The sequence below is a fragment of the Oreochromis niloticus genome, linkage group LG18 (genome assembly GCF_001858045.2).
Source record: "Oreochromis niloticus isolate F11D_XX linkage group LG18, O_niloticus_UMD_NMBU, whole genome shotgun sequence".
Classification (NCBI taxonomy): Eukaryota; Metazoa; Chordata; class Actinopteri; order Cichliformes; family Cichlidae; genus Oreochromis; species Oreochromis niloticus.
In genome coordinates, this window is record NC_031982.2 from 4,273,131 (window position 1) to 4,297,165 (window position 24,035).

The window sequence follows — 24,035 nt, forward strand, 5'->3', positions numbered from 1 at the left end:
AACATCCCCGGGTCCGTTCATACTACGCCAACGCAATTAAGTCAAACACAAACAGCTAAATGACACAAGTTCTTGTTTTTACTATCTATCATAGAAACATGGATTTGTTTATATCCAAAGACGTGTTCTGTGGATTAAAGAAACAAAGTATAATCTAAAAGTTTCAAACTGGAATAAAGTCAAATAAAAGTGTAAAAGAAAAAAATAAATGAGCCTTTTCACCAAAGTGCAGCTCAGAAATCAGAGTCTGGAGTTTCATCAAGTGCAAGTGAAACACTCTCAGCTCCCTCTACTCCTCGACACACTGACATGGCCGCACACTAATAACAAACACACATCACCTCCTCTTCCTCAACAGGAGCATCCTCCTCTTCTGCAGCAGGCTCCTCCTCCAGCACCTCTGGCTCCTCCTCAATCACCTGAAAAACAACAGATAGACCACCAAAGTGTCATCAGCAGGTAGGAAGCACGACAGAAATAAGAGTGAAAGGTTTGTCAGTATAACCTCATCGGCCTCAGGAGGAGCCACAGGTGCTGATTCTGATGCCGCCTCAGCTTCAGGCTCTGCAGAAACACAAAGCTTTACACTGTCAGACTCTTTAATCACTGCCTGTGACTGATGTGTCTTTACATATCCACTGAGTATATTTCACTATAAGCAGACGTAACAGCTGACTCTGCTGTCCACACGGCATACCTGGTGGTGAGGCTGCAGCTGTGTCCTCTGCCACAGCAGCTTCAATCACATCTTCCACAGGAACAGGGTCAGGCTCCACAGCAGCTAAGGAAGCAAACACACACGTGTAGATCAAACCAGTGGCCTTCAGCTTCATGTGTATCCAAGGACCCTGTGAAAGTGTCCTTAGTGTTTCACTCATCGTCGGTCACCTTCAGGCTTGTGTTACCGCACAAAGGCCAACACAGACACTTACTTAAAGCTCTGGTACGTCCGCTGAGCCCGACACAACGAGGTCCCGAGACAGCAGCGTGGTTATTTTTGCAGCTCTCAGTCAGAATGCAGAACGACTTCACTCCTCACTTACTTGCCTTGATTCAGTACCAAGAGTGCAAGCAAACGGTCTCACTCCCAAAGCGTATCATTTTACGCTCGGTGACAAATCGTCGCCATATTACGCTCCCGGGCATCAACACGTCCCAATGTTACGAGATTGGGAAAACGAGGAAAGATGAGAACCGTTTGGAATGAATCTACACGTGTTTGTTTTGTTTTACTTAAATTACGGTTAGGGATAAGGCTATGGTCAGGGCTGGAATACATGGCTGGGACCTGTATTACAGCAGGACCGTCATTCTACTGGATTTCATCCATAAGCCGGTGCATGGCATAAGAACGCAGAAGGTCACCTTTCGCGTTCCTCAGGAACGCCGCGGGACGTGACAATCGTCGGGATGTTACGCCTCTGGGGTGAGAACGGGCTGTCACTCTTTTGAATGAAAAGCAATCTGAGATTGTGGTGTTTGATAGGCATATCCCTCAGGACCAGTTAGCCGCTTGGCCCCCTTGCCAGCTTCCTCTCTGACACTGTGAGCAATCTCTGTGTTTGCCTGGACAGTTCATTTAAGCTCGATAACAAGCGTCCTCAGTAATCTGGCTTTTACCAGCTGTGCCAAATCTCTAAAGCCAAACATTTTATACACGCAACGATCTTAAACACTTATCCCTGCTTTTGTGACTTCCAGATTAGACTACTGCAGTTCCCTTTACTTTGGCCTTCAATCCGTCCATCTCCATAGACTTCAGCTTGTTCAAAATGCTGCTGCTCGTCTCCTAACCGGAACTGGAAAGTTTGCTTCCATTACTCCAGTTCTTGCTGACTTACACTGGCTACCCATCAAATATCGTATTGATTTTAAAATCTTGTTGCTTACCTTTATAAAAAACATTGCGCCTAGCTATCTTGCCGACCTTCTTAGCTTGTATACTCCTAGTCGAGCCTTAAGATCATCTGGTGAACTAGTCTTGGTCCAACCCAGGTCCCGCCTGAAGCCCAGGGGCGATCGTGCTTTTGTCTCAGCCGGACCTCTGGAACAGTCTTCCTGTTACTATTCGTGCCTCGGACTCTATTCAATCTTTCAAAGCACGGTTGAAAACATACTTATTTAATTTGGCATTCCCCACTAGCTAGTGCCCTTATTTCATCTATTTTAACACTTCACTGCATTATTCCTTATTTTCCTAGATAATATTTTATATTTATGAATTGAACCGATCTCTGAACTGAGGCCCGATATCTATTTTATTTAGCCCACACTCCTGGTTTAATTAGTACTTCCCATCTGTTAGTATTAGTACTAGTGTTTGTTTTTGTACTCTGTTAATGTTTGATAACAATGACTTATTGTATTATTGCGAAACACTTTGGTCTACCTTTGGTTTTAAATGTGCTGTATAAATAAAACTGTATTGTGTATTGTATTGTCAAAGGTACAATCAGTGATGCAACGAGCATGTGTAAATTTACAGAGTGCGAGTAGGAAGTACAGCCGTTTATATCCACATACTAACGCACCTGACTGCACAGGTGGACTAGATAACGTTACACTGGTAACAGCTGTGTGTGTGCAGCCCAGCTCTCCATTCAAACCATGTCAGCTGTGTCCTCCACGTGTTTGCATGGATCCAGCACAGACCATCACTATCAGATGAATCGGATGCCATGTGGGACTTTGGAATAATGTTGGAAATACATAACAAAACCTTTGCTCCACATTTCAGTCACATGTCTACAGGTGAGTGAGGCCAAACATGATTGGTGCTGTGTGACCATGTAAACTGGAGGACACACCTCACAGCTGTCACTGTGTCTGTCTGTGCCCATAAACATGGATGATAATCAGAGGATTTCTGTGAACTTGTATAATTCTCACTGTGCTCACAGTTGTACTGTTGGTGTGTTCTTTGTGCGCTACCTTCAGGTGTGGCTGCAGGATGAGCGGTCTCCACTGGTGCAGCGGCCTCTGGGCTGCGGGAAGTGATGACAACATCCTTCTCTTTCAGTCCTACGTGGGATGATGCACATGTGGTTTGCAGGAAGCATGTGTGTGTACAGTGTATCACAGGACATATACTGAATACATATGTGTGCCCTTTAAATGCAGATGTAGTGGGGTACAGTCATGTGTCCAACACATGTATGCATGTGTTACAGTTTGATCAAAGCGTGCTGTGACAAACTGTAGAAAGGTTTGGGTTTCATTTGCTGACATATTACAGTTCATCTTAAACTGACAAAAAACTCCAATAATGACCTTTGACCTCGAGGTGTGTATATAAAACAAGCATATCTTTATCCCCAACTTTAAGTGGAACCATCAAAGCTAAGAAGTGAACTTTAAATAAAAACTAAATGTTTAGAGCACAGCTCATCAGGAAAGTGTTTAACAAGGTCAAAGGTCACAGCTGTTAACCACAGACGACTCATTAGAAAAAAACATGTAGGTTTAAGTGTGTTTAACCCTGAAAGCCACGCCCATTATTCCTGTACAGCCTGTGGTTAACATGCTACATCAGGGGTGTCCAGCTCCAGGCCTCGAGGGCCGGTGTCCTGCAGGTTTTAGATCTCACCCTGGGTCAACACACCTGAATCACATGATGAGTTCATTACCAGGCCTCTGGAGAACTTCAGGACATGTTGAGGAGGTCATTTAGCCATTTGAATCAGCTGTTGGATCAGGGACACATCTAAAACCTGCAGGACACCGGCCCTCGAGGCCTGGAGTTCAACACCTGTGTGCTATATTAATGACAATTTAGACACACTGTCGGTGTTTCTCATCCACAGGTGACAAAAACTATCAGTGGGAAACATGTAATCCTTTTTGAGCACACTTCTAATGTGTCCTGTACTCTTTCCTCACGCTGACTTCTTGACCTTTGACCTCTTACAAAGCCACAGACAAGCATTTGCTTTTACCCTTAAAAAAGTGAGACCCTATAAGGACCCAGACTCTTTATTGACCAAAGAAAATAACATGTTTGTCACAGTTACACACAAACGTCTCTAAACTTAGAGGAAACTTACATTTTGCAGTACGTCACACACAAACACACACACACACACACACACACACACACACACACACACACAGTGTCTATATAACTCTACACTAACCTACAGAGACTGTGACAGTGAAATAATGGCTGTCAGCACCTACAAACATGTATCTGCACTGCGTGATCTGATCACTGCTCGTCTGTAGAGGACCAGCTAACACACAGTATGTCATGATTCTCCTTATTGCAGACAAACAGATGAACTATGGGTACATGAAGTTAACAGTAACAGTACAGACTAAACTACAGAGCACACGGTCTGATTGAAAAACAACTCGAATAAGCAGAAGAAGCAGTGAGTGATGATTGTGGCTCCAACCTTCAGTCCATGAGCAGATACTAAGCATCATGTGACTGGGTTTGAGCACTACTCTACTTTTCCTTTGTCAGGTTTCTCCGCCTTAGTCTTCTTTCTCTTTTCAGCAGCAGACTCTTTGCCTGTCTCCTCCCATTCTTTCTTTCCCTGCCCCTCCTCCTTTTTCTCAGACTTCTCGTCTTTTTCCCCTCCTTTCTTTATTCTCTTCTCCCCTCCCTCCTCCTCATCTGTCCCTTTTCCTTTTTCTTTTCGTAGCTTCTCCAGAGCCCTCTCCATCTCTTCTTTCTCCAGTCTGTCCTCCTCCTCCTTCAGCCTCATAGCCACCCTCTCCTTCACCCTGGCTGACATCTCCTTCCTCCCCATCTCGAGCTCCTTCTCCTGCTCCTCTTTGGCTAGGAGCTCTCGGACTTCAGCCAGAGCCAGTTTGGCGAGCTTCTTGGCCTCCATGCGTTCATGGATGATGGCAACCTGCTGCTTTAGAGCCTCTCGGAGCTTCGAGCCCACATTCTTTGGAGAGCTTTCTGGAGTAGATGATGGTGATAGTCATTAAAAAGTCATTACAGGAAGAGCCATGCTCAGACTCACTCTGTTATCAGAGGTCACCACACAGCAGGCCAACACGAGCACGGCATGAATTAGGAACATCTGTCTCAGGCAAGCCGCCTCTCATGCTCTCCTCCGAGGAACGAGCAGACTCATATTCTTTGTTAATATTCAGATGAAAAGAGGAACTCCAGCAGCTTCTTACAGATGCATTACTACAGGCTAGCTTTGATAATCAAGCACCAACTTATCAACACATATCTGCAGGATTTTAGTTTGTTAATCCAATAAACACATTCTCTAATGACCACAAACAGCTGAGTAGCTCAAATTTCATTGATCAGTCCGACGCACACTGCAACACAGCGCAGCTTCATGCATGCGGCTGCACATCGATACCTTTCTTAGCTCCTCCCCCAGGTGCACATCCAGGTTTTTCATCTGATGTTACACACAAACAAGATCAAAGTCGTGGTGCTGTAATACTTTTAATTGTAACAGTTTAAGTTGGAACTACAACATTTGCACTTTATGCACCGGTTTGAAACGATCCACAGCCAACCACGCCCACCAAAGCTGCTTGAAGCACACCTGACCTCACCTGCCTTGCAATTATGCTAGACATCAAAAATAGATTAAACTTTATCTAACTTTACTATAATCAGCACTGAGTGTGAATTCACAGCCATGCTATAAAAGTAACACTTTCATGTGCAGCACAGGGAAGACCAACAGGTGTAGTGAGGACCAGTCTGAATCTGTTCGTAGATACACCTGTGATATCAGTTTCAAACTTCTACACCCAGTTATCGCATTCACCAACGTGGGCGTCAACAGCTCCTGCCTGCCCTGCAGGGTGACAACGATACCCCAGGAGCCTTTGAAACAAGTATCAAGTATAAGACTGACACAAACATCACAACAACCCTCCAAGTAAGGACAACATAACAAACACTGACAAGATATTGAAAGTATGTAGCAAGAGACAACATTAGCAAGCAAGCTAACCTTAGCCAGTTATCTACAACACTGAGCACGAACCAGTTTATGAACATTACCTAGTGAGCTCACGTTTACAGCTAATTCACCCCCAGGCTGGACTCCAGGATAGATCTGGCAACGTAACAAACGGACAGCTAAAGCTAGAAACACACTGACCATCTACAAGCTAAGTTACTACTAGCCAACTAAATGTGCCCGGCTTGCTAACATTATTGCTAGCCAACAATCTGTCTGGAGCTAGCTGATATGCTCCATGATACTAACTTGTGTATAATGTGTAACAGTACTGATGTTAGCCAAAAGTCAAGCATAAAGAAATGATGTTTAACCAACATTAGCATTCTACAGCATTGCCCAAAACAGGCCAGTTATTATAGCTAACAGTGATATACTAAGTCTATTCTGATGTAGACACTGGAGCAGGAGTGAATACTTACTTCCTGACCCAGTAAGCACTGAGGGAGTGAACTGGTCAGAGTGGACATGCTTCAGTGAAAACAAACAAAGACTGAAATCACAGGTCACTCTATACTGTAAGGCAGTGTAAGAACAACAGCTGGCAAAAGAACCTGCTTATGTGCACATATCAGATTATCTCAGTAGTTTTTAATTTATTCCTACTGCTGCCCAGACTGACTCACAATGTACAGTCTGAAAATCACCCAATAGCACAGAAAAAGGAAGTGTTGGAAGTAAACTTCCTGTTACTGATTATTTTGTTTGGGTACCCGAAGTTGTAAATGCACTGACATCGGCACAAAGTCACGTATCACACAGAGGACTACTGACTATATTCTGACTTTTAGGTTCACTCGTTACAGCAGCGGTGGACACTTTCTGTCAGAGACCAGACCGACTTGGACGTATTAAGCAAAGGGCTGCACACCGAATAACACGATAGAAAGATGTGCTGAAATCCATGAATGGATAAATTCATTCACACATAGAAATGTACATATATACATATGTTCTAATTCATGAATATTAAACTCCACTTTCCTGTTCTGACCTGCGTACCTGAGTGAGACAGCTGTAGCTCGTCACCTTATTTCCAACAACATCACTGAATGGAACAAAGCTCAGCTCATATTTATCACTTATGAACTTATTCTGCATATACACAGTGTTTATAATTCACTTAGGTGGGCTAATATATTACTGACTGCTAAGAATATTTTATAATTTATTATTTTTAACCATTCCACACTTTTATTTTGAAAATTCAGAAACTGTTGAGCTACAAAAAGCAGATGAGTCAAATAATGAGCAGCACTCCAGGTGCCCTGCTGAAGCTCCACATTAGTCATCTTTAGCATGTTGGTGGACACACGGCGATGGTTCCAGGCCTGGGGGCTAACAGCAAAGGGGTGAGACGCTACCTGCTCTGCAGTCGCGTCTGGGTCACAGACAGTTTTTGTGCTTTGACAGCATTGTGGATGTGAGTTGGTCTCACATGCCAAAGTTGAAGTCTGTCCCACCCGAGCCTGTTTCATTCATCATGTTCAGTGCAGGCGCGTTAACACACTTACACACACCCTCTGTCACATGCACGAGTCGATACAGCCAATGTGGGTTCACATGTCGAAGCTTGTAGCTGATATTAGTCGATTCAGCTGTAAATAATTACACGTTTGCCTGCATTAGTCACACAAACTGTTACCTACAGCATAAACGTGTACACTGTCCCAACAAACGCTTTATTGGTGTTAACTGACAGCTGCTGGTCGCTGAAACACTTTTCTTTATTATGGAGTAAAGAACACGAGGAGTTTAAGGTGGACAGAACGAAATGTGACACTGCTGAGTGCAACAAGGCCTGAAAGACAAACATGGCAACCTACAGTTGGACAAAGGCAGTTGAACAAACGTGTAACTACCATGTGATGGGTCAAAATGTTCTTACTTATTAACATGTAATCTGGATGTGGATATATGATGGAGTCAACAACATCCAATGACGAGGCTTTTATTTCATGCACGTGTGTCTTTAATACGTCTGAATGTGTCGAGGCAGACGTGGCTTCATGAAGAAAGTGCACTGCAGTCCAACCAAAGGCTCTGACTGCATGGAGCTGCATGTTTCATGTCAGCTGAAGTTTGACATCTGCACAGATGTGTACCTGTTACACAGCTGGAGTAACTGCTGGAGGTAGTACGTCCTTTAGTCCCACTAACTGATAGAGCTGAGTGTGTTCTAGATTAAAATTCAAAGTTGGAATTTCCCAGTTAGAGTTTTTATCTGGACTATTCCCTCACCTTGGATTTCCAACTCGGAGCAGCCTATGAATGTGCTGAAGTGATGCTGTGATACTGAGCGTGGCTGCACTGCAGCTTGAGGACAGAGAACGTGGGTGTGATGATATCTGACAGCTACAGTTGAGACGCCATGAAGACACAGTCAGCAAACGTATGACACCAGCAGGATGATTTCTATCAGACTGTGGCTTAAGATCAACTGATGACGTGTCATTGAGATGGATTCTTTCTGCACTTGCTGACAGCACTCTGCAACCATTAACACGTTTGTGTGTTGAGCAGGTCCAAAACCATAACGAGTGTTTTTGTTGGTTTAGATTCATGCCGTCTAAATTAAACGAGTGAATGTTTTCAGATCTGAGGGACATGTGAGCTACTGTCCAAGTGCATTTTGTGTAATCTCACACAGCCATTGGCTGCTGCCAACAGTGCTGTGCACTCAGTGTACTAGTTCATTCTAAGAAAGGTTCAATAGAGAACTTATAAAAGTGTTCCTGAGTATCCAGAAAACCAAACAACATCACAGAAAGAGCTTCTCCTCAGTTTGTTACAGACTGAAACAAGAACAAAGTTTGACGTTCACAGAGGATGAAACCTGGGTGTGGACACAGCTAGGCTGGAGACCACCGTATCCAAAGTTTTCTGGCTGTGTAAAATCTAGCAGAGCAGAAACATGCTGTGCAACATTTCCACCTGACACCATGACTCTGGCTTCTGGATGCGTCCTCAGATCAGAGATTAATACATTTATCAGGAATCCAAGGCTATTGGTTATGGAGGCCAACAATCACAATCTTCTGCCCCTGATTTCCATCATCTTGAGTTTGTCGTCTTCCTCTGACCGCTTCCTCGTTCTCATCCTCCACATCCTCTTCCTGCACATCCTTTGCTCTTCCTGAGGCAGTGTGTTCACCCTCCTCTTCCTCCAGCGGCTCCAGCGGATTTATCAGTCCATACAGGAACGTGAAGAACCCGTTTAACCAATCAGAGCCGCCCTCCTCCACTTCTTCTAACCAATCCAGAACCTGGGATTCACCCTGACCATCGCCCTCACTGGACAGGCCTACGCAAATGAGGGGGACGGGGAGGGGGTGGTAGGGGTGGATGGAAGGAAAGTTGAGGAGCAAAACGTGGAAGTGAAGGAGAGAAGGGAAGTAGTGACAAAATTAAGAAAAAGGAGAGTGTGAAACAAAAAAAGATGTGCAGGAGGAAAGAGAGGGGAAACAACAGGAGAAGGTCAGAGAAGTTTGCAGGTTAGACTTTATCAGCAAAGCCAAGCTGTCTGCACATGACTGGAGAACAACACGGAGCCATCATCTACTGATTTAGACGTGTACTCTTTAAAAATCATAAACGCCTGCTGCGTGCTCATCATGTGCAGATAACCCAGAGAAGAAGAGGAAGCACTGACGCTGGCTTTCTATTAGACTGTTAGAAAGCTTCTCTAATGAAACAGCTTCAGCTTTGGTACCAGGGTTGTCACAGTGCTGCTACTCCAACAGCAACACAATAACCTGAGACATGTCTACGACTACAGGAAATATAAGAGCACTGAGCAGAAGTCATGTGGAGGTAGATGAACCTGTGAGGCCATTCAGTTTGGCCCAGGACCATACGGCGATGAGACAGCTGTGCTCTGAGCCTCTGCAGCTGCAGTGATCACCCCACACAATAACACATGTTTAAAATGTGTTCGAATACAGAAAAGACATGTGTAGGGCTGTCCCCCTCACCTTCTAATACTGTATACATGTGTACTAATGAGCGAGTGTTTAATGCACACAGCAGAGGTGAGAAACGGGAAGACTTTACCACAATCACCTTCATTTAGGGTTAGACAGCATTTAGCCACAAACAAAGGCAGCCATAGTTTCAGAGACTAGTCAAGTGTCACATATGCATTTGGTGTCCTGGTATCAGATTCCTGTTTTGGTGCAACACATGGGAAAAAAGTCATATAAACAGATCTGATGTGGATTTAATGTAATCCTTAGGATGACTCCCCCACCCCGAACTATCAGGAAATGTCACTTTGGTCAAGTCCTGGAAATCAGGGGACATAAAGTAAGTCCACACATACATGTTGAAAACACGGGGTGAAGGTGAAGTCCAATGATCACTGATAACTCTGAGGGGACTGATCTGACACATGGAGGATTTATTTCCAACCAGATAAAAGGGGGATAAAAAATCCCCATGAAGAAGAAGGATGGTCATCGTCAAGGTTCTGGTAGTTTTAACAGCTTCAGATGAAGTAAACTGAACCTGGAGATGTTTCACTTCTTATCTGAGAGACTCGTTCAGTTCTGAAACCAACAGTGGGAGCCCGCGGTGGGTAGTGGGCATCGTCCCTCAGCAGGTGGTCATCGGCCCACTATTAGTCATGTGCCTCATCACATGAGCCAAGATGTGGAAAAAGGTTTGGGTCATTACATCCAGAGGCTTTGGGCGAAACCACTGTGAGACCTTGCCCCATCCTGTCACGTGACCTGTTGAGATCACCTGACCAAGATGTGAGTGAGGGCTGAGGCTGCAGTGCAGGCGGCAGGCAGTCGCTGTGATAAACCACAACCATGGTCGTTCACAGTGGACACAGATGTTCTCTTTTACTGTGAATCTGTGAACACTGGCATCCTCGAAACAGTGACCTTTGACCTTTAGGTGCAGATGTACAGCCGAGTCTTGTCCTGTCGAGGTGGCTCTTCTATGTTGTGCCATGCATTAATGCAGTGGCTCCATTACAGAGGTCTGAGCACTCCTTCTTAGCTTGTGTTTGGGATGAACCAGTTTGTGTGTGAGTGTGTGGCTTGGTCTGCAGTACGCTGGGATGTCATGCTTGGAGAAGACTCTCCTGAGCTTCTCTGATAAACCTGCTACATCAGGATTGTTTGTCCTGCTGATTCTCCCTCCTTGGTGTCTGAGCTTCTTTACTCTGCATCTGTGCTGATTGGATGAAGGCCCAGCTGGGATAACCACATGTTTTTTAAACTTGTGTGTTTTCCTTTTCTGTCCCTTCTGCCCACAAACACACACCACTACCACATTCTCTTACATTTTCAAAATCCAGTGAACAAACTAGAACGTGTCTCAGATTAGTGGAAATGTGGATGGTGGAAGGGCGTAACAGGGGAGATGCTCTAAAAAACATTAAATATGGGTTATCCCAATGTAGTGACGACAAAATGCATTATGATTTCCAAAAGACTGGAGCGGGGCACATAAGATGAAACATCTTAGTTGTCTTACATTGTCTTGGATGTTTTCCTGCCAAGTGCTCCAGAGGCCAAAGCAGCACGAAGACTCATCTAGTCAGTCTTCTGACATGATGAAAGTGCTAAAATCCCAAATTCCCTTTGAATATTATGCACTAGCTGCAAAATCTGTCAAGCTGCTCAGAGACCAAACAAAGGGATTCAGATAACCCTGAACTGTCTATAGATGATTCCTGACAGCTGAACAGGGGAAACACAGGCACATCCTGCCCGTGTCCAGGCTGAGTACCACAAAAGCTCCTTAAAGGAACCTGTTGAGTGAGCGAATAAAGAATAGTAACGCCCTCTGAGATACCCGACGGTGATGAGCCTCCATCCATCCCCTACTGATTGGCCGAGCTTTAGACTGCATTAGGGATGGGTATTGATAAGATTTTCACGATTCTGATTCCATTTTCGATTCTGTATAACGATTCGATTCTCTTATCGATTCTCTTATTGATTCTTTTTAAAAAAAGAGAACACTAAGGTCGATTAGCTTAGAACTTTGTTTTATATCTTCTCTTTGAACAAGATAGAAATTTAGGAGTAACATGGCCTTACAAACCCAACAGTGACATCTTAAGAGATCCACAGCCTACGGCTCTTCAATGGGGTGTCACAGGGTCCCCGGGAAAACAAATTGTAAATGTAAAATAATAAAATAAATATTCTTCTGTAGCATTAACAAAGTATAACATAAATTATTCTGTAGCAATTACACAAGAATATCCAGTAATGTCCCTGCCTACAATTAAACACATTCACTTACTGAAAATCGGGGGCATCTGCTGTGGCAAATGTGTGGAAGCCTTTGACCACAAACTTAGTCACTGCTCGGTGACATTCGTCTATCCTGGCCTGAAAGGAGACGCTACCGGTAGACTGCAGCGAGAACTGCCAGCCAGACTCTGTCTGTCTCATCATGGTCGCCTAAATGCACAGTGATGGCAGGTTTTGTAATAAAGCAGATCGCGCTAACATAATATGCACTGTTAGCTGATTATTTACCTGCCGTATAGGGCTGCCACAAACGATTATTTTGATAGTCGACTAGTCACCGATTATTTTTGCGATTAGTCGACTAATCAGATCATGCATCCATTGGACGTAAAATGTACACCTGAAAATATGTTAAACGTTTATTTTGTGACCCAGAAAGAATAATAATTGTAATATTAAAACTAACTAGCTGCCGCCATTGTTGACAACTGCGCTGGGCCGCGCTATGAATTCTGGAACACAGTTTCTTCTTCTTCGGGGTTTAACGGCAGCTGGCATCCTTGTACATGCAGTGCTGCCATCTTCTGTTTCAGTCCGTTATTACACTCTTAAATACTACTACTTATTCCTGCGTCTTTTGGGATCTTACAAAGCTTCAAACGACGCGTCGACTATTAAATTAGTCGTCGACGATTTTAATAGTCGACGTAATCGTGACTAGTCGACTAATCGTGGCAGCCCTACTGCCGTATTAACGGGAGAGGACGTGCAAACGTTACCGCTGCTGCTGGGTTAAGATTCACGAGTCCGGAGCGGAATTAAAAACACGACATTCATTTAAGGTCATCGCGTGTTTTGTGAGCAAATGCTTTTGCATATTCGTAGTGTTTCCTCCCTTAATGAAATATCTACTTTGCAAGTATTGCAAGTTCCCCTGTTGTCATCCGTTCCCGTAAAATATAACCAAACTTTTGAGCGTTTGAGCCGCTTAGGCGCCCTGCCAGGTAAATGACGCTCCGCAACGTGGTGACGTCATTCGGGGCGACTGGAATCGATAAGGGAATTGTTTGCAAAAATGCCAAACAATTCCAAGGAATTGAAACAGTGGGAACCGGTTCTCAACAAGAACCGGGTTTGGATACCCATCCCTAGACTGCATATAGCCAACGTTTTGGAGGCCATTCAGATGTTCATGTTAGAATAAAACCCAAACGGGGAGCTCTGCGTTCTTGTATTATTTCTAATGAACACAGTCGGCCCTGTGATTGTTAGCCATGCAAAAGAAACCCAAAGTAGCATTTTGTCTAATTCACAAACACAAACCCATCACAGGTTTGCAGATGTTGTGATGATAATATTCTTTTTGTTGTAGATGTGACAACAAACAGAGACAACAGCTGTGAATCGTAGTTTGATCAACTTGCCTAGCAGAACTTTTGCGTCCTCGACATCGAAATCTCCGTCGCCGTCTGTGTCGTACGCCACCAGTTTACCTACAGCGGCAGCAAACACAGTCATAAAGCCACACTTAGACAAATTCACATGCATCGTTCAGTACAGTCCATGCTGTCTCTCATACATTAAACATATGTGCTTACTGTAATTATTCTAAATTTATATCATAATATAAAAATTACTTTTAAAGGCAAATGTATTAAAAGACAAACATGGGTGTTAAAAATGTGTCCTTTAGAAAAAGACAGCTCCTGGGAGAGCGTTGCACTGCTCCTACATGATGCCAGTGTTTATAAGATCATACATGAACACTGCAGCTGGAGAGGCATGAAGGTCCTCCAGTCTAAGGACTGGTCCCAGTCCTTAGACTGGTGTGGTCACAGCAGTTGAATCTAGCACAGACTCAGGAACCAACGCTGCAAGGGGAAAGTGTGCTCTCCTCCACCGACCACAGCCTTCATATGTTGCTTACATATGTGTCCTTGGTGACCAAGGGTTGGGGACGAGCCTCCAGCCTGTGTGACTGACACCTCAGCAGCTTGGCTGCCTTCACTCCACCTTTCTCTACAGCTACCAGCTGCTGATTACTATACTCCTGTGGCTCTGAGTGCTACATGAAGGGTGTAACTGTACACAGAGGTGTCAGTTTAGGTCGGCTATAAAGGGCGTGTTGAATTTCATACGTAGTGTTTGTGGACATGTGTAGTTTATGTTCTGTGTAGTGTTGCAGATGTTCCTGCCAAACACTAAATGGACTCGGGGCTCTGCAAACAGTGTGTGTGACAACAACAGGCATTTTTGTTCACATATGCAGAATATACATTATGAGTTTTTACCTTGCAATGCTTCAGACAGGTTAATTTGTAAGCCCTTAGCCTTATCTGCATGCAAAACAAACAAATAATAAAAACACTCATAATGTAACAAAGACAGGGTTAAGAGATAAAACACAATCACATTTCATACATACACACACAAGAATGTGCCATTTATCATTAATGCAGGCAGCTGTGATCAAAGATAGCACAGGCATGCAGCAGCAGCAGGTCGGCCGTAAAAGGACAGCTTCAGCCTTTCTCTACAGATTTGGGTCGACATGCAACAGGCTAATGAGTCTGCACCTACTTTTTAGCTAACTTATATATATGCTACTGTATTATATGTAACCATCACAAGCTACAGTTTAATCCCTTCATTTAATTTGACTGACTTTGATGTGATTGGCAGGCTGTTTACCAAAGTATTTGGTTTAAAGTGTTGAGACGGCAGCAGAGTGAGGCTCACTAGTAATAACTGCTGGTCTGAATTTAATGCTCTGATAACGACAGTTAGACTGGTTCTTATTCCAGGTGGAGGTTTGCTTTAGGGACAGATGGAAGGCGTTGTCTGTGGACAGATGACAACAAAAGCCAAACTGGTTACTGCCACACCTTTCCAGGAAGTTCCTTTAGGCTGAATCAAGGTGTTTAAATTCTCTCAAAGCCAAACCCACACGTGTGTGTGTGTGTTGCAACATGTACCCACCAAGAACTCCCTGATAGTCAACCAGGTCAAAGTAGACCACAGCTACAGACGTCCAGACACCCAGCAGGGCCAACACGATGAACCAGGTGAAGAAGCTGCTGCCACTGGACTCAGAGTCGGCCTTCTTCCCATTCTTGTTAGACGACTGGCTTTTAGCACCATCTGGAAAGACAACACACGTGATGTCAGTTTTCCTTTACACACTCAGTACATTGAAATAGAAGTACATTGACCTTAATGCTAGTTTAGAGTTATAAGTGTAACTAATGATGAGAGAGTCCAACAAAACAGCAGTGAACACAGTGAGAAGCTTGAAGTCCTCCTGTGTCTTCATGAAGCCCAACTACACGGAGTGAACACAGCCTGCAGCCTCCAAGTTCAATTCAATTCAATTCTCAATTTTATTTATATAGCGCCAAATCACAACAGAAGTCGCCTCAAGGCGCTTTATATTGTACAGTAGATCGCACAATAATACATACAAGTTATTAGTTATAGAACAAAAACTGTTCAAATAAATGTTGAGGACAGTCTGAGCTGTGGACCTACGTCAATAAACTGCCCTCATTTTGAAACTCTGAGCATACTTAATCCCAGAAGACATGCCCCCAGAGGATGCCCACACTGGGCACCACCCGGCCCCCACACACTGCGGGCTGCTGTGGATCAGAATGTTGCTTTTAAAAAAAAAAGAAAAAGAAAAAAAAAGCAGATTTTAGCTCCACCCTTATTTCCAGGAGGTCACCACATAGTTCAGGGGATTTTGACACCATGCTCTTTCACCCCTCCCACCACTGTGAGTGCACTCGGCCTCAGAGGAAACAAACACCAGATCTGACCCTTCAAAGAAAGCTTGTCTAAAATGGAACAGGGCCTGATGGTTTTCACTTCTGGAGCTGTTCTGCAGTAAATCAGTAAGATTCACAGTAACTTCTCTCTTCCTGAGGTCGTGAATCACTCGCCTTCTCGCACCAGATTTCTGACAGTGCATTTTCCACAGCAGTCACATTTCCCTAAACGGTGTTTCCTTATAAATGATCTGAAATCATTTGAGGACATTACTGTCCCAGTCCTGTGTATGTGGTGCTGGGACAGTAGAGTATAGCCAAGAATCTATTCTTGGAGTGACAAAGACATGCTCGCTGTGAGAACATGGCAGAGAGAATGAACAGGTGCTAAAGTCCGCTACATGCTAGGTCAAACCTCAGACACTTCCTCTGCACACCTGAAACATGCCAGGTCCCTAAATCATCAAATCTGTGCTGTGACATCACATCATCTTTTCCTCTGCAGACGTTTGTGTGTCTTTTTGTTTTTGGATTCATCCATATATGCGCATGAGTGCAGCTGGGAGTGTATATCTAACTCAAACAGCAAAAGCACGACTACATGTTACAAGACATAATCTCTTATTCTGTCACACATCTGGATCACAACTGTAATTCATCTTAACGCCCTGATGACATCACTCACACACTTGGACACACTCGCTCCTCTAGCAGGTATTTAACACTCAAACAGCCGTCCACACAGGCCATGCTGTTTGGTGCTAGGATGCTTTTGATTTGATAGCCTCACCTTGGTTTTCTGCAGCTAGCACTGTGGGCACTGCTGTAACACCAGGAGAGGCAGCAGACTCCAGGGTCACTGGATCACCCATCTATGGCGTATGGTGGACCAACAGGAGGTTAACTGGCCAAAAAGAAGCGTGCAGCCCAGTGACGGCGAATATCAGCTCAGCCTCGCCCTCTGTGTGGCCCCGCCCTCTCTCTCTGTTTACTGGCTTTCTTTCTGTTGCTCATCCAGCCGTCATCATGTGTGCCATTCTTTTCTCTGAGACGATATGGCTTCTAGAGGTCATACACAGCTATTAATAGTGCTGTTAAACCAGCTGGCCCTCGTACAGAGAGAGAGGGGAGGACATTATGGGGCCATATTTAAAGGCTCCTCTCCTCCCTGCCTGATATTGTGAACTTTAAAATCTTCCATGTTTACTTTGTAGAGTGCTACATGAACCTGCATGGCACCTGTCTACCGCATGTTCAGTATTCTTACAGCAGCAGTAAAAAAAGGCCAAAGAAGCGATCTCAGAGCAGACAGCTGCATCATGTCAAACACGTAACTACATGAAAATAGACATTTGTAGCACTGCATGTAACCGAGAACACACCACTTCACAAATTACAGGCTTGTTGGTTAAAATGAGGCTAAACTCCTCATAGTCAGTATGGACTCAGATCAAACATCTCTGCCATTAACTGAATCAGGGGGTTACAAATGCTACAGATAAAAAACAGCGTGCAGCATTAGGCACCATCAATCATGACGTAATAAATTGGAAACTCTCAGTTTCAGAGACAGAAAATAAAGCTGCAGCCAATCATCTGCCCCGAATCCAACTGAAAATGATGATGATGGAAGTGATGAGTTTCTCCGTAAAGGAGCCGTCATCACCAACAAATGCTTTTTTACAAAGTATGAAATTAATTTCAGCTAACACGTAACTCACTATTACACGTAACCTATTTATGCAGCAATAAGGTTGTGAAGGTGTCGGAGAGAGTAACACCTCTGTAACGACACAGCTTTTCATAGGCACGTGTGACTGGACGGGTTCTTATATACACACACACACTAGAGCATGTGATCAGGGCTCGCAAAATTACAAAATCTCTTCAGTTTTTGGTAGCCCAAAATAAATTTAAGTAGCCCGAATAAAAAAGAGAGCAATTTTTTAATGTTTTGTTTCCTTTACAATATTATACATTAAAGTATAATATTGTAAAGGAAACAAAAATTAATCAGAAAATTGTTAAATACAAATCACAACAACTGTATAAAAATTACAATCATCAACTCAAATACTTGGTTCTAATTGAACAGAAATTTCTATGAACTTGTAAGAACTGTGTAGAACATGAATCAGTCTGTGTCAGATCCTGAATCTGAAATTTCCACTGAAGTCAAGGGTAAGAGGTAAGTGGAACCAAGATCGAGGCCATTTGCTTTTTGAAGTTTGCAAAGACTGCTAAATTTGGCCAATGGTGGTTCACTCTTTGCAACATAGTACGCTTTTGAATGATTTTTCAGGACTTCTGCTTGTGCTTGTTTTATTTTTAGTATGTTTTTTGCAATTGCTGTTTGTTCTGGGAAAGATATTGCAGACTGGGCAATAATGCATTTCTTGCATTTCTCATGGGTTCTGATGGGGTCTTTCTTAAAATTACTGGTCCCAGTTACAAAGGCGCTTGGCGACTCAGATATCGAGGGAAACTCACGACACACCCGGCAGAACATCATGTTATTTAGCTCGTCATATTCCAGCCACATAAATTCTTTTGTCCATGAAACCAAAAAAGCTGAGCTTTCTTTTTGCCTCATAGTCTGATTTGTCATAACTTTTCCGTTTTGTGGTCGGCTTTTATTTGGCTGTCCCTTCTTCACCCTGACCTGTCTTATTTGGCTCAGCAGAACTAAAATACCGGCGTAAATCCTGCTGCTTTTACACACGTACTTACATAACGGTCAGCGATTCTCTGCGCAATCAACCTCTCACATGTTTAAGCTTGCTGTGGGAGATTTCACTTGTCACGTTTGAATAGTAAGCTAATGAGTGATAAGACGATGTCAGAGGAATTGGTGCGCAATTAATCTTCACTCACCAATCAGTGCTGCCGCTCTCTACACACCGTTCGCGCGATCGCAAAGTGAAAGTGAAAGCAAAAACCAAGCGCAAATTCAAAGGTTATTTCAATATGTCACAGATTGACAGTGGCTCATCGATGCCAATGACATAATTACTCAGCTACATTTGCGAAAGAAAATGCAAAAGCATTGACACATAGTTTTCCTTCCTATGATAGCCCGACGGGCAGGGCTGAGATAGATTTTGGTAGCCTGACTGGAAAAATCGCTAGCCCCGGGACGTTGGGCTAGCGATTTTGCGAGCCCTGGTGATCATAGCCGTGTACACTGTTAACATTTGTAAATATGTACACCTCTCTCAAATATAAACTGTAATGTATTACAGCACATATGAATAAACAGGAATGTAAAACAGTGATTATTGGTTATTATTGTAAATACTGGACATTATGATTGTTTTTCTTACAAACTGGTTTCAATTGGTTTGTACTACTGTGACATGTCCAAATAAAGCCCTACCAAATACTAACTATGCTTTTTTATGTCTGAGAACTTAAACATTGACAAATTCAAACTATAATGGATCCAAACTCGTGTGGCCTCCACAGTTTCTGCTCTGGTCCCATGGGAAAGTGAGCTGCTGCCTGAGCTAGAGCCAAGTTAATGAAACACCATGTTGTCAACAGCATCTATCAGGGAGCGGTTACATTTGTCAAAGGTTTCAATAATGATCAGGCTGTTGATAAAAAAAGCTTCATTTAATCCAGACGCTGCAGCATATTAGTCTCTCCTCGCTGGCTTTCTGTTAGAGTTGAATTTAAAATCCTCTCCTTACATACGAGATGTTGAACAATGAGGCCCATCACATCTAAAAGACCTGCTGAGGGGCTTCCAATGATGGCCATCACTATAGTGCACGCCATGATTCTTCTAATGCTTTGTTTGGTCCCATGCTCTTCTCTTTTCTCTGACAGAGCGTTTCCTCTGCTCCCTTTACTTCCCGTGTGCTTACACACCATTACTGCTTTTAATCATTAGTAGTTATTAAACTCTCGCACTCTTTCCCATAATGCATGTTTTGTCTTGTCTCCCGTAGTTCTTTTCTCCTCACCCACAGCTGGTGGCAGCACATTACAGCCCCTCCCTGAGCCTGGTTCTGCCTGAGGTTTCTCCGCTGTTGTCCAATGCTTCTTACAGGGGATTGCCTGATTGTTGGAGGATGTCCTTACACTACAACTACTATAGGCCCAGATCCCTACCACATGACCCTGTGTCCCCCTTTATGCCCCCTGCTCCAATGACATTTGAATGAAATCACATCATTATTATTATTTTTAAATAGTTTCCTATGTATGTGGGATAAATGAAGTATAGGGTGGGCCATTTATATGGATACACCACAATAACATGTGAATGGTTGGTGATATTAAAGTCCTGTTTGTGGCACATTAGTATATGTGAGGGGGCCAACTCCTCAAGATGGGTGGTGACCATGGTGGCCATTTAGAAGTCGGCCATCTTGGATACAACTTTTGTTTTTTCAATAGGAAGAGGGCCATGTGACACATCAAACTTATTGGTAATGTCACAAGAAAAACAATGGTGTGCTTGGTTTCAACGTAACTTTATTCTTTCATGAGTTATTTGCAAGTTTCTCTTTGTTCACAGCCATTGACATGTCGAAGAGGTTAACACGTGAGGAGCGGATCGAAATTGTGTTGATATCTGGTGAACGCAGTAACCGGGTCATTGCAGCAGATTTCAGTGCAAGACACCCTACGAGACCACCCATCTCCCATGCTACAGTTAGCAAACTGCTTGCTAAGTTTCGTGAAACTGGTTCAGTGTTGGATTTGCCAAAATGTGGATGCAAGAAAACTGTCACTAATGAAGAAACATCAGTGGCTGTCCTAGCTTCATTCAGCAAGAGCCCACAGCGTAGCACTCGCCGCATGTCACTGGAGAGTGGCATTAGTCGAACATCCCTTGGGCGGATATTAGCTACTCACAAATGGCACCCTTACAAACTCCAGCTACTGCAGCATCTCAACGAGGATGACCCAGATCGGCGCACAGAATTTGCAGAATGGGCAAAACAAAAATTGGAACAGGACCCTCAGTTCACGCTGAAGATTTTGTTCAGTGATGAGGCAAACTTTTATGTGAATGGTGAAGTTAACAAACAAAACCACCGCTATTGGTCTGACACTAACCCACATTGGATGGATCCCTCCAAGACTGTTGGAACAACAAAAGTGATGGTTTGGTGTGGTATATGGGGCACAACGATAGTGGGTCCATTCTTCATCAATGGAAACCTCAAGGCCACTGGATATTTGAAATTGCTACATGATGATGTGTTTCCCTCTTTATGCACTGAAGCTGGCACGTTCCCTGAGTTTTTCCAGCAAGATGGTGCACCACCACATTATGGGTGCCAGGTCCGAGCATTCCTAGATGAACAGTTTCCTGGAAAGTGGATTGGTCGTCGTGGGCCAGTTGAATGGCCCCCAAGGTCTCCCGATCGGACCCCCTTAGACTTTTATCTTTGGGGTCATCTGAAGGCAATTGTCTATGGTGTGAAGATACGAGATGTGCAGCACCTGAAACTACGGATACTGGATGCCTGTGCTGGCATTTCTCCTGCGGTGTTGCTATCAGTGTGTGAAGAGTGGGAGAAGAGGGTTGCATTGACAATCCAACACAATGGGCAGCACATTGAACACATGTTATAAGTGGTCAGAAACTTGTAAATAACTCATGACAGAATAAAGTTACGTTGAAACCAAGCACACCATTGTTTTTCTTGTGACATTACCAATAAGTTTGATGTGTCACATGGCCCTCTTCCTATTGAAAAAACAAAAGTTGTATCCAAGATGGCCGACTTCTAAATGGCCACCATGGTCACCACCCATCTTGAGGAGTTGGCCCCCTCACATATACTAATGTGCCACAAACAGGACTTTAATATCACCAACCATTCCCATGTTATTACGGTGTATCCATATAAATGGCCCACCCTGTAGATCTTATGTTTAAATGGAATGCCCCATAAAGACTCCTTTATAAACTTTAGTAAATGCACGTTTGTTAATGAATATTTGTCTTTAATAATGAAGTCTACCAAAATAAAAGAATGTTGGGGCCTCTGTTTGTTTTTAACCAAGCAGGCATGCTGCATTGTGTCTTTGGAAAACACAGCCCTGTTCCCAGCTGCACAGTTAAGCTATGTCAGCAATTTATCCGATCGCTTCTCCACGCCGAGGCAGGAGCAACCCCACATAACTTCACCGAGTGAGCCACAGGTGCCACTCTCACAGCTAACACAGGAAAAACGAGCTTTCACAAAGGCTTCAACTTTGACACAAATGAAGTCCTGCTAACGTGGTGTTACAAAACTGGCCTCTTTGAAGCTTAAAGTTAGTGCACGTACCAGCAATTACACACATAACCTTAGAAATAAGAGGTCAGCAATATACTGTAATAAGATGCAAATGAAAACTGGTTTAGGGCTGAGAAACTTTAAGCAGCAGAATGCAAATCAAATGAACAAAGAAATCCAGTAATTGTTGTATTTGGCAAATGTGTTGAAAACTGCCATGACACCGTGTGGTCCTTACCCAGTAACTGTAAGCAGAATAGAATAGAATAGAATAGAATAGAGTAGAGTAGCCCTTTATTGTCACTGTGTTTTGTTTTTTCTTAGAAACAGGTTCTAATGCTATATTCTGTACTGGTAAAATTGCACAACAGCATTGCTACAGGCAGCTGTGTGGCAACATTGTGAACACAGCGAGTATTTCAGGTTTCCACAGCCGTGTTCTCCTCGTTGGAGTTAGTAAGACTTCCAACACAGGAGGAAGAGAATGAGGGCTGACGGCCTTCCTTAGTCTTATTGACCCAACTGACACTGGATATTTAAACAGTGTGGCAGAGTCACTGTTGGACAGCACACCTCTGTTTGCTCACTGTAATGTTACTCTGCCAAAACATTATGTTCAGTCCATTCCATTATGTCCACAAGACGGCAAATGAATAATATGAGACAAAACAATTACATAACTACATGTTACAAAATAAACATCAAAACATGTAAAAATAAAGAAGTGGCACTGAACGACCTCTACAGAACAATTATTATCTGATCCTCAACATCAAACAGGAAACAATCCATGAGCTAGCTCACATACATGTGCACGTACACTCTCACCAGTCTGAATCCACAGGCCCAGCCTTTTGAGCTACAACAGCTTCAACGCCTCTGAAAAGGCTTTCCACAACATTCAGACGTGTTTATGGACATCTTAGCCACTCTAACAGAAGCACATCTGTGAGGTCAGATACTAAGCACACGTAGAGAAGAACCAGTCAGCTCCCACAACGTCTGGACCGTGAAATGGTCTCTATATGCTGAAGCATTGAGAGGTCCTTCACTGGAACTAAGGTGCTTAGCCCAGCTCCTCCCCAAACCATAAACCCCCTCCACCAAATTTACACTTGGCACAGTGCAGACAAGTACCAACTCCCAATCCCAGACTCATTCGATGTGTTCTCAATCCAGAGGTAGGTAAGGTAAACTTTAGGCAGGGCTCTAGACTAACTTTTTGCCACGGTTGCACTGGTGCACCTAAGCACAAAAGGCACAAAAGTTAGGCGCACCCAAATTTTTCAACCACAATGCTTAACACCGCAGTTTTACATGTGCACCTTTTTTGGGGGAAAATTGCTGTCCATACAGTCAATATTGATTTGTAAATGATTAACTAACAATCTTGTCAACACAAAGTTCTTTATTTGGAGCACATTTCTACAAGAAAGATAAGTTACTGAAAAACTGCTTAAAGTGCGTTGGCACTCTTTGGTAATATTGTAGGCAATGCTAAACTTAATCATCACATCGGCTCCTCTGATGACCTGTTTGCTGCTGAAAGGCAGTGGGGGGAGGGGACACTTGGGCATTTATCGCTGCATATAATGTGTTGTCTGGATACACTGTGCTTTTTCAGCATTCAGAGATTGATGGCTCCGTGTCAGAGCTGCCTATGAATTTCAGACGGATCAGGCCTTAACGAAAAAGTTATCAATAGTTCTTTTCATCTTTCCTCATTACCCACAGCTACATCCACTTCTGTTGGGCCTAGGCTGCTCACTAGGGCTGGGTATCAACACTGATTTCTATAATCCATTCGATTTCTATTCACGAGGTCCCGATTCGATTCAATTTTGCTTCAGACAGTCAGAA

General features: G+C 43.6%; 2 protein-coding genes across 6 annotated transcripts in view; both read right to left on the bottom strand.

Annotated features, from left to right (window-relative positions):
- Window positions 1–24,035, bottom strand: part of LOC100703580 (fibrous sheath CABYR-binding protein) — a 39,926-nt gene that overhangs the window by 5,707 nt on the left and 10,184 nt on the right. For 2 of the 5 annotated variants that reach the window (XM_019348096.2, XM_019348098.2), the window contains exons 2-8: window positions 15,146–15,307; window positions 14,458–14,502; window positions 13,591–13,659; window positions 2,932–3,021; window positions 698–781; window positions 506–564; window positions 342–419 (exon numbers count right to left, since the gene is read on the bottom strand). In XM_019348096.2, the coding sequence (XP_019203641.1) occupies window positions 342–419; window positions 506–564; window positions 698–781; window positions 2,932–3,021; window positions 13,591–13,659; window positions 14,458–14,502; window positions 15,146–15,307 (587 nt within the window). Of the gene's footprint in view, window positions 1–341; window positions 420–505; window positions 565–697; window positions 782–2,931; window positions 3,022–13,590; window positions 13,660–14,457; window positions 14,503–15,145; window positions 15,308–16,723; window positions 16,955–24,035 lie in introns of those variants that run through there. The other 3 variants (XM_019348094.2, XM_019348095.2, XM_019348097.2) reach the window with 3 other exon arrangements.
- Window positions 3,957–5,298, bottom strand: LOC112842735 (cyclic nucleotide-gated cation channel beta-1). The gene has a single exon (XM_025900014.1). The coding sequence runs from the start codon at window positions 4,836–4,838 to the stop codon at window positions 4,443–4,445; it is 396 nt and encodes a 131-aa protein (XP_025755799.1). The 5' UTR covers window positions 4,839–5,298; the 3' UTR covers window positions 3,957–4,442.

Coding starts and splice junctions, on each gene's coding strand:
- LOC112842735 (XM_025900014.1), bottom strand. CDS start 4,838: ATGGAGGCCAAGAAGCTCGCCAAACTGGCTCTGGCTGAAGTCCGAGAG.